A 9,623-nucleotide genomic window follows, 5' to 3' on the forward strand; every position below is an offset into this window, starting at 1 on the left:
CTTGTATAAAGTTCAATATCAAAAGTTAGTAAGCTTAGAAATTACAGAGGCGTGAAGTTTCTGGCAATGAGCAGCAATCATCAACCCACAGGATGAAAAGATGATGTCCAGCCAAGATGGTTCCCAGTGTGAGCACCGCTGAAAGAAAGAATGAGAGAAAGAGGGGAGAGAAAGGGCTTTTCTTTGAGCTGGCAGGGGTTCGCTCCCCAATAGGCGAAGGACTATTTCTCCTCCATAGCCGCACTCCCTCTCATCCCCTCATTCCCAGTCTCTGTTGTTAAGAGCTGAGAGAGGGTGAAATTGAGGGCCGCATTCAGTCATCAAACATCAAACGCCTCATGAGCCCCGCCCTCTGACCCTGCCCCTTTTGTCAAGGCGTTGTCGGAAGCTGCCTGATGCATCCCAACGCTGGCAAAGCGAGCCATGGGAAAAACAAGAGAGAGAATCTTACATCAAAGTGTCCATTACACACACAGAGTTCCCATTTTAAAACTGTTTTTAAAAAGCTGCGTGGGAATGCCGCCACATGGGATGGAAGTGGATCTTACTGTTCAAAAGATGATTTTTGGATTTGATTCAGTTACAAGTGCATGTGACAGCTTCATTGAATTCCTTCAAAAACAAAAAATTATACCGTTATCTGTGTGACAAGACTGCCATTTGTTTGTGTACATGTGGACGAGTTTGAACACTGGGCTCTTCTTTGTGAGCCAGCCAGCCATGTCTCCTCTTCCTGCGATCCAAAGGCTACGACGGGTATGAAGAGGTGGCAGTGGCGGGATGAAGGAAGGGGATTAAGACCCAGAGCAGCTAGACTTTGGGCTTGACAGACACTGAAATGATTACACGTATGTCCTGTTCGCGGGGGGGCTTTTAGATTCTAATAAAGATAAAAGTGGTCTTTGAAGAGCAGCACAGAGCCCAGGTGCCCCCGCCCACCTCCACATCCCTGTTCCATCCCCTTTACCCTTCCTCTTGGCTAATCTCCACACAGTTCAGGTTTCCAATACCCCCCCCCCGTCAATCTTATCAGATTCAAACCGGCTAATTGTGCTTCTCTCTCTGTTTTGTTCTCTCTTCTCATCCCCTTTCCCCAAAATGTTCCCTCCTCCCTCTTCCTCTCCCCCCTTCTTCATATATTGACACCCCTCGTGTTTGGAAACGGCAGGACTCTGTTTGGAAACAAGATCAAATCCGTGGCCAAGAAGGCCTTCTCTGGCTTGGATACCCTGGAACACCTGTGAGTATCCCAGGAGAGAGAGCGGAAGAGGGGAAAGAGGGGGTGGAGTGTAAGGGGGTGTGGGTTTTGTAAAAGTAGTTGGCAGGGGGAGGCTGCTAGCGTCGTGGTGAAAGAGAATGATATCGGTGTGGGTAACACTAATCTGTTCACACTTGATGAAACAGTATTTAATATTTCAACAGGAACTTGGGGGAGAACGCTATTCGCTCCATCCAGCCCGACGCCTTCACTAAGATGAGGAACCTCAAAAGCCTGTGAGTTTAACACGGATCTTTCTGGTTCTGAGTGTGCTTACAGAACCTGCCTGCAGCAACTCACTCACAAATACAGAAAAGGGCACAGTGCACGTGACATATGCTTGTCTGTTCCCTCTCCTCCAGTCTCATTCAAAGCAACAGCTTGCTGTGTGACTGCCAGCTCCACTGGTTGCCCGACTGGTTGGTGGCACGTGGTTTGCAGGTCGGTATCAATGCCACCTGCGCCCACCCGGAAAGTCTGAAGGGAAAGAGCGTCTTTGAGGTTCCGCCCAGCAGCTTTGTGTGTGGTGAGTGTGTGTGTGTGTGTTCTCTGGTTACATGGCTGTGTCATTGCTTTGTGATGAGTAGGAGGCGTTCAAGGCACAGATGGGCCACATACATGGGCTCCGCTGTCCTGTTATTGACACATTTGCATGTATTTGGGTAGTGTTTTTGTTTAGTTCTGTGATAAACTCTCCAGCAACATGATGTCAGTTTTTATTTTCCCTTTTTACATTCAGACACCTGCTGAGCAACGCTTGTGATAATATCCTCACGCTTTTTAAACACACTTTATTTCACCCGCTGCCTTTTTTTAGACGACCTCCCCAAGCCTCAGATCACCGTACAGCCGGAAACCACAATGACAGTCCTCGGCAGTGACGTTCGTCTCACCTGTACAGCTGCCAGCAGCAGCTCCTCCCCCATGACCTTTGCCTGGCGCAAGGACCAGGAGCTCCTTCGTAACGCTGAGATGGAGAACTACGCCCACGTGCGTGCTCACCACCAGGCCGCGACACCAGATCTGCCGGGCGCAGGAGGAGGAGGCGTGATGGAGTACACTACGATTCTCCACCTGCGCCACGTCACTTTTGCCCACGAGGGTCGTTACCAGTGCATCATCACCAACCACTTTGGCTCCACCTACTCGAGCAAGGCCAGACTCATCGTCAATGGTATGTTACGTCATTAATAGCTTCTTTGGGTCACTTTTATTCATTTATTAAAACAGACGAATTGTTTCAGCTGTTTATATTATTCAACTGAATTTCAAAATTATAGGGCCCACAGTGAGTTTGTCTTTTGCTACAATAAAGTCCCCTTCCTCTCTCTCACTCTCTTGAGCGTCCTCTCCTCTAGGCTGATATTTGGAACAAATTGATTTAGCTGCATGTCATCGCTGACAGGCTTGATCTATTCTGCGCTCTGGCAGGGAACCAAACTCTGAATAAATACTGTCCAACTGCAGAAAAGCAGTGTGAAAAAGCCTCCATCAGACCTCTTAACCCTTGCTGTAGCCAAGTGCTCGCTCACAGCAGATCCTGTCAAACTGAATTTAGCATTTTGGCAGTTACCTGGTTGTTGCTTTGGCTTACTCATGTATAAATAAAGGTTTCCTGCTTTTCTAACTGAAAGTTTCTTGATTTGAATGTCAGCAGCAGCTGGGAAAATGAATGAGCAGCTCTGTAATCCTTTACAACTGCTGTTGCAGTTCTACGTCCTGCTCGGGTAGACTGCCTATATGTTTGTAAATGAGGAAATTACTCAAACTATGAAGTGGATTGTCAACCTTCCTACAATATATAAAGGTCATATTGTTTTGATCTGCTAATACTGAAGGAATTTTTCCATCCGTAGTTCTTCCATCCTTCATCAAGACTCCCAGGGACAGCACCATCCGAACTGGCCACACCGCCAGGCTGGAGTGTGCTGCAGAGGGTCACCCGGCACCTCAGATCGCCTGGCAGAAGGACGGCGGCACGGATTTCCCCGCCGCCCGCGACCGCCGGATGCACGTCATGCCCGACGACGACGTCTTCTTCATCACGGACGTCAAGCCGGTGGACATGGGCGTGTACAGCTGCACTGCCAAAAACACAGCTGGCACCGTCTCTGCTAACGCCACCCTCACCGTACTGGGTAAGAGCTGGGTTTGGTCAGTCCGAAGCAGAATGAGAATCTTTATATTTTGCTTTCTCGCCAGCTGTGGCCTTGCTGCAGGTCAGGGGTCAGAGGTCACAGTTAGGGGTCAAAGGAGGGGATCGAGGGGGAGTTTGTTAGGCATTTACACCACACACACACACACACACACACACACACACACACACACACACACACTCTCTCTGTGAGGGACAGTCATGGCTGCTTCACTGCAGGCCTCAGTGCTCCCAGTTTATTGGCTGTTTTACACTGTTAAACAGAACAGAGCTTCTCTCTTATAACCATCTCAGCACATAGATCATCATTGTCCTTTGTCTTTGAACTGAGCAAAACAACCCACTGTTGTATACAGATGGGATATATTTTTACTTATACATTTTTAATTGACCTTTTAAATTAATCTGTACAAAGCACTACAAAATACTGAAACAAGATACCGTAGAACCACTCTGAATTTCTAATGTTTGAGTTTAAGTGACGGAGAAGGAGGGGTAGTGTGTAGTCAAGGGGCCCCTAACTGAAAGAAAGTGGTGGGGGAAGAAAAATGGGAGCCAAAGAAGAACTGCAGCGGTGGAGTGTGAGTGCGCATATGTAGGGGGAGGAGGTAGTTAAAAGGGATTTAGAGAAAATAAGAGGGAGGGCAGAAAGAGAAACAGGGAGAAGGAGGACGAAAATATTGATAGACGAGAACACAACTGAAGTGGGTTAAGTGAGATGTCTTAATCTGTGTACATCCCACTGTGAAGGGAAGTGCTCACTCTGAGAGGAGAGGCCACCCTTAACACGCACACCATCGCTCAGTCCAGTGTGCTTCATTCACTGAAATGTGAAGCTGGCAAGGAAACAGACAGGTCCTCTGAAGAGGATCCTGCCCCAGAGGAAATGTTTGTGCTCCAATCAAAAAGCTTTTAAGTTTCAGGAAACTTCGGACTTTATCAGCATTGTGTTTGAGTAATAAATATCAGTCTTAGAAGACGGATAGGCTTTCAGTGGCTGGACATGTCCGTTTGTGCTCAGGCTGTCCAGCTGAATCACCACAATCCGGTAGTCTGTCATCAATACAGTGAACAGAAAGGTGCTAAAGAAAACCGTAGAACCACCAAAACCGTAGTTCTAGAAATCCTTGGCCTCTTTTTATGAGGAAACTCATCACCCCACTTTTCCACAGAAACGCCCCACCTGGCTCAGGACCTGGAGGACCGCAGCATTACTGTCGGGGAGACGGTGGCGCTGCAGTGCAAAGCTCTCGGCAGCCCGCCCCCGCGCATCACCTGGCTGCACAACGACCAACCGCTGCGCCCCTCCGACAGACACCACTTCACGCCGGGAAACCAGCTGCTTGTCATCGGCTCCGCCTTGCTGAAGGACGCCGGGCGCTACACCTGCCTCATGTCCAACACTCTGGGCACAGAGCGCGCCCACAGCCAGCTGGTGGTGACTGAGCGCAGGAACGCTTGCGCCACGCCGACAGGCCCGAGCACCGTTACTATAGGGATCATCGTCATCGCTGTGGTTACGAGTATTGTGGTGACATCGCTGGTGTGGGTGTGTATCATCTATCAGACGAGGAAGAAGAGCGAGGAGTGCAGCGTGACCAACACAGGTGAGCTCAGAATGACTTCTTTTTGCTTTTTTAATTTGTAAGTTAAAAACACATTTAATCTAAAAATGAAGAAACCACTAAAACTTCATGCAGCCCACAGTTCTGGCTCTGATGTCTGCCTCTTTTCTCTCTCCCAGATGAGACGATCGTTCACCCAGATGTATCCAGCTACCTCTCCTCCCAGGGGACTCTGTCCGAGCGGCAGGACATGTGCATCCGTGTGGAGACCGGCGGTGGCCCTCAGCCCAACGGACACGTTGTAGACACCACAGGTACCGCTAAAGTTCGCTCTCTGCTTCCAAATGTTTGCGCTCTCCCCGGCAGTTTCTCCCACGTCCCCTGGTGGGTCACGTAATGATGAGACGAGCGCTGCTGTAAAGCTGTAAAGACCTGCTCAGTGTCAAAAATAATCACAGGAGACGCCCTCAGCACAATTTTGACATGCATTTGTTGACTTTCTGCCTCCAAATCATTTATTTGTTTCCCCGTGGCTGCCCGCAGGTTTCGACAGCACAGTGCTGTGCACAGATTGTATGGAGAATGGCAACAGCTACTCCAAAGATCCCAACTACCTGGCACACGGGTTTGGTCCTGCTGCAGGCATGGAGTACCAACAGCAGCTTATTCCACCACCCTACTCTTACTGTTACCCCGGGGAGCAGCACGACACTGGGTCACACACAACCCCACTCTGCAATGGGACCCCCAGCAGGATCCGAAAGAACTCTGAAGGATCAGTGTTTCCAAAAAACCATAATACAACACTGAACCAACACGATAGAAAAGGTACGGTGATTAGTGTAGTGAGTTTAACTGTACTTATCCAGCCTTATCCCATAAATCCACTACTCTTCTTAAAGCTCCACACTGCCCTGATGGAATAACAGTTTTATCAGGTGATGCCATGAGAAGCTATCAGCCATTCTGGAGTCTTCTTTCTGCAAGTGCCTTTGAATGTGATCTTTGATGGATTGTCTCCTACCAGCATCTGACACTGTATCATAGTTACATGCCCAGAGCCCCTCAGGATATGTATCTCCCTCCTGATGATGCACGCCCAGGCCTGTTCTGGGCTTCAGCTCCTTTAGTTATATAGCAGTGGTATTGGCCTTTGAATACCAATTCTCACCTCCACACAGCTCTACACACACATTCCACTGACTCGCTTTCTTCCAAAGCTGAGCACATATTTGTCTTTGTGCGTGCCACGTCACTGACCCCGCCTGTTCCTTCTCTGTTTCAGCAGTGAGCAAAGCGGGACAGACCAAGACATCGCAGGAAGACTCCTTCCACAAGCCGGTGAAGCTGGCCAGCGTGACGAGCCACGGACACATCGACACGGACTGCGAGCCTGAGCTCAGGCAGACTCTGCTGTCCAATGGACACGCCCTCAGAGCCTCTCAGAATGAGAGCGCCTCTCTAAGGAGAGCCAGTGACTAGCAGCCCCAAAAATGTGGACCGATATATACAATAATTTTTTTTCTTGCACTGGGAAATAACCTGCTACCTCATATCGAGGCAAACGGTCCCGAGCCTCCTGCATCTGAACTGACGGAGGAGGGGGGATGGGCATCCGGAGTTTGAAGGCGGAGCTTGTGTGGGGGGCGTCCCATCTGAGCGTATCAGCTGTACATAGTTAAAAACCTTCCTTTGGGAGGTGGCCGCTAAAAAAAATAAAAATAAAAATTTTAGCTGCAAAAAAGAGGAAAAAAAAAAGAAGAAAAAAATGTGACTTGCATTTGAAGCATGTAAATGTGGGGAATCTTGTACAATATGTATGTGCAGGGGGACTAAAAAGAGAAATATGCCTTTTGGACTTTTTTTTTGACTGTACATAAGAGTTTTCTTATATATTATATAACTTTTACAAAAAAGAGTGTTTAAATATATGTGCATGGCAAAGAAAGGAGTGATGGTATTTTTATTTTTCTTACAACAAGAAAAAAAAAACAGCCTTTTTTCAGCTTTTACCAACATTCAGCTGCAGTGCCTTATTGCATGATCAAAGAAAACTCAAGTTGTAATAGCATATATCCAGAGACTGTTTCTGTGAGAGATCCTGGTACACTTTTTATCGCAAACAAAACACTTGATCGCACTTGAATGTTTTACCTTTTTTTTTTTTTTTTTTTTGCCAGCTATGGCCTTACGGAAACAGCTCGCACCACCGTTTTTGTATGAAGGAGGAGCTCGGATGCTGATTATTTAGGTACGTTAGATGTTGGTGCGAGTGGTGGGATATCAGTTAAAGCACTTTTTTCTTCACTTCACAAACATGCAGACTGTGTGTACACGATCCACCGGCAGGAATGCAGTAGCCTCCTCTCTGAGGAGACGTTCCGCATATCTCGACGCACTAAAGTCAACAGTACATACTGTACCCTTAAGGCTCTTCCACCTGTTTCACAACACTACACGTTTACTGCAAAGCCGCTCTCATCGGGTTGGGATGAATGCTTCACGTGTTTTAAAGAGGACTTATTATGCTTTTTGGTATTTCCTTTTCATATGCAGATGTACGTGGAAACTGTTACAGTGTTGGATGCTCGTATTAAACATAGCCAAAGTTTTCACATAACGAGGTCAGTGCATGTAGAAGTAATCCCTGTGAGCCCAAAGCTCAGGCTTCAGACTGCTCGGTTTTCACCCACCTGCTGTTCAGACACTCTGTTTGCCAGAGGATGATTTGAGGGGGCTGCACTTAGGCCCAGTGTACAAACCTAAATAATTGTTTTGAACTGTGAATCGTGCAAAGCTGCTCAAGTCAATGCCAATAATTTTTTACAAAATTAGATCGATCGATCTAGAGAGAGAGAGAGATCTGCAATAAGCATAATAGGTCCTCTTTAAGTTCGATTTTTTTTTTATTTGTCCCAGAAAGTGACTTTGGTACAATTCTGCAACCACATGTGGCTGCTAACAGCTAACAGCTGTTGCTTGGAAGCTGCAAAAGCCAGTAATAATCTCTCAGTGCAACTGCGTGACACCTGTCATGAGTTACGGCCCACATTCATAACCGAAGCTGCAATTTTTGGATGTTTAATTGGCCGGCTGCCCAGCTGTTTTTTTTCTCTTCTTTTTAATAATAAAATCTGAATGCTATGGAATTAGCAAAAGATGCATTGTGATGTTGTGTCATTCAGTTACTGCTGTAATATGGGTCGACATCCAGGGGGGAAGCTGGGGTACGGGGTGGTGCATTTGGGAGCAAAAGATGGCCAGTACTCCACCTGAATCACTGCAGTTCAGTAATAACGATTCATGCCTGAGGTGGATAAAGGTGCAGCTCACTCCTGTGAACAGTTAGGGAGGCTTGTGAAAAGTGCCGTAACCAAACTTTGGGGGGTGAACTGTCACAGTCCCTGAATGCTTTGGTACCATTCAACATGAATACACCAGTGGCCTTATCAAGGTAAGCTGGAGGACATGCTCCTCTGGTTACACCTGATAGCACTTACTGAGGTGATTTTTACCAGCAAGACCAATCAGAGAGTATGTTTTTTTTTTTCCTCCTCTTCTTTGTTTTTTGGGCTTTGGGAAAGCAACCCCCGTGTAGTAGGTAAAAGGGACTCGAAGGAGCGAGGGTGCAGTTCATATCCTGAGTAATTTATTGATGCAGACTGTCTGAAACCGTTGTCCCAATGTCAAAGTTAAAACAGTGAAGTGTCTAACATGGCATTGAAGTGTCTAATAAAAATCCCATTTTGCTATTATTACAAGTGTTGGGCCTGTTTTCTTGCTCATATAAAAAAAAAAAGCACACACATAGGGAGGATGTTTCGACAATATCACAAACAGCTGAGTTAGCATTTAACGCTGCTCTCCTGTCACAGCGGTTATGGAGAAGCCATCAATTCAAATGCAGCATGCACAAAGACATGAAATCCAGAGTCCTTGATCTTCAAAGTAGTCAAGTAGCCACGCACGCACGCACGCACGCACGCACGCACACACACACACACACACACACACAGAGAGAAAGCTAATCTTCCAACCAGGAATGTCTCTTGGCTCCTTGGAGCTGCAAAGACAGCAGGCTTTTTTTTTTCCTTCTGCGGGCTGTTAAAAATATTTGCTATTGAGTCGAGTCTGACTGAAGGTCAGGATGTGCATTCCAGATGGACGTTTGTCACCACCGCGGCCTCCACCAATCACACTCCGACCATTGTTGTGCTACAGCCTAGTGACAAGCAGCATGACAAACAGTCCCACCTGTGAGGACATTTGTCTTCTCGTGCAGTTTTACCTTCCAGACCGGCTGCTGACAGATGAGAGGAGCTAATTCACTGAAAACACACTGATACCTAACTGTTCTTCCATATGCCAGCTAAATAATCCTTCAATAAGATGTATTGGAGCATTTTTTATCAAGTTGTCCTCTTCTTTTAAAAGCCTGAGGAGCAGGGAGGGGGTGCATGAATACTTGTAAAATTTAAAAAGGCCACACTGGAAATCACATCACGCAACAATTTAAATTAAACTCAGAGATTCTCTCATTCATTTCCAAACTTTTCTTATATCTCGTCCTCGTGGCCGGGTCGCGCAACACTTCTGTGGTCCAGGAGTTGGAAACCGCTGCTCCAATAAACAAGATCAAAGCCGG

General features: G+C 47.0%; 1 protein-coding gene across 2 annotated transcripts in view; it reads left to right on the plus strand.

The window, feature by feature from the left end:
- lrig1 (leucine-rich repeats and immunoglobulin-like domains 1) overlaps positions 1 to 7,113 on the plus strand; it is a 34,224-nt gene extending 27,111 nt beyond the window's left edge. The window contains exons 10-18 of one of the 2 annotated variants that reach the window (XM_085353072.1): positions 1,169 to 1,240; positions 1,423 to 1,494; positions 1,621 to 1,784; positions 2,076 to 2,432; positions 3,115 to 3,396; positions 4,586 to 5,020; positions 5,158 to 5,292; positions 5,522 to 5,806; positions 6,264 to 7,113. In XM_085353072.1, the coding sequence (XP_085209198.1) occupies positions 1,169 to 1,240; positions 1,423 to 1,494; positions 1,621 to 1,784; positions 2,076 to 2,432; positions 3,115 to 3,396; positions 4,586 to 5,020; positions 5,158 to 5,292; positions 5,522 to 5,806; positions 6,264 to 6,460 (1,999 nt within the window). In that variant the 3' untranslated portion in view covers positions 6,461 to 7,113. The remainder of the gene's footprint in view (positions 1 to 1,168; positions 1,241 to 1,422; positions 1,495 to 1,620; positions 1,785 to 2,075; positions 2,433 to 3,114; positions 3,397 to 4,585; positions 5,021 to 5,157; positions 5,293 to 5,521; positions 5,807 to 6,263) is intronic. The other variant, XM_085353073.1, reaches the window with a different exon arrangement.
- Positions 7,114 to 9,623: the final 2,510 nt, after the last annotated feature.

The sequence above is a fragment of the Diplotaxodon limnothrissa genome, linkage group LG5 (genome assembly GCF_057381915.1).
Source record: "Diplotaxodon limnothrissa isolate DT_005_m linkage group LG5, D_limnothrissa_male_GT1.1, whole genome shotgun sequence".
In the NCBI taxonomy this organism is placed as follows: domain Eukaryota; kingdom Metazoa; phylum Chordata; class Actinopteri; order Cichliformes; family Cichlidae; genus Diplotaxodon; species Diplotaxodon limnothrissa.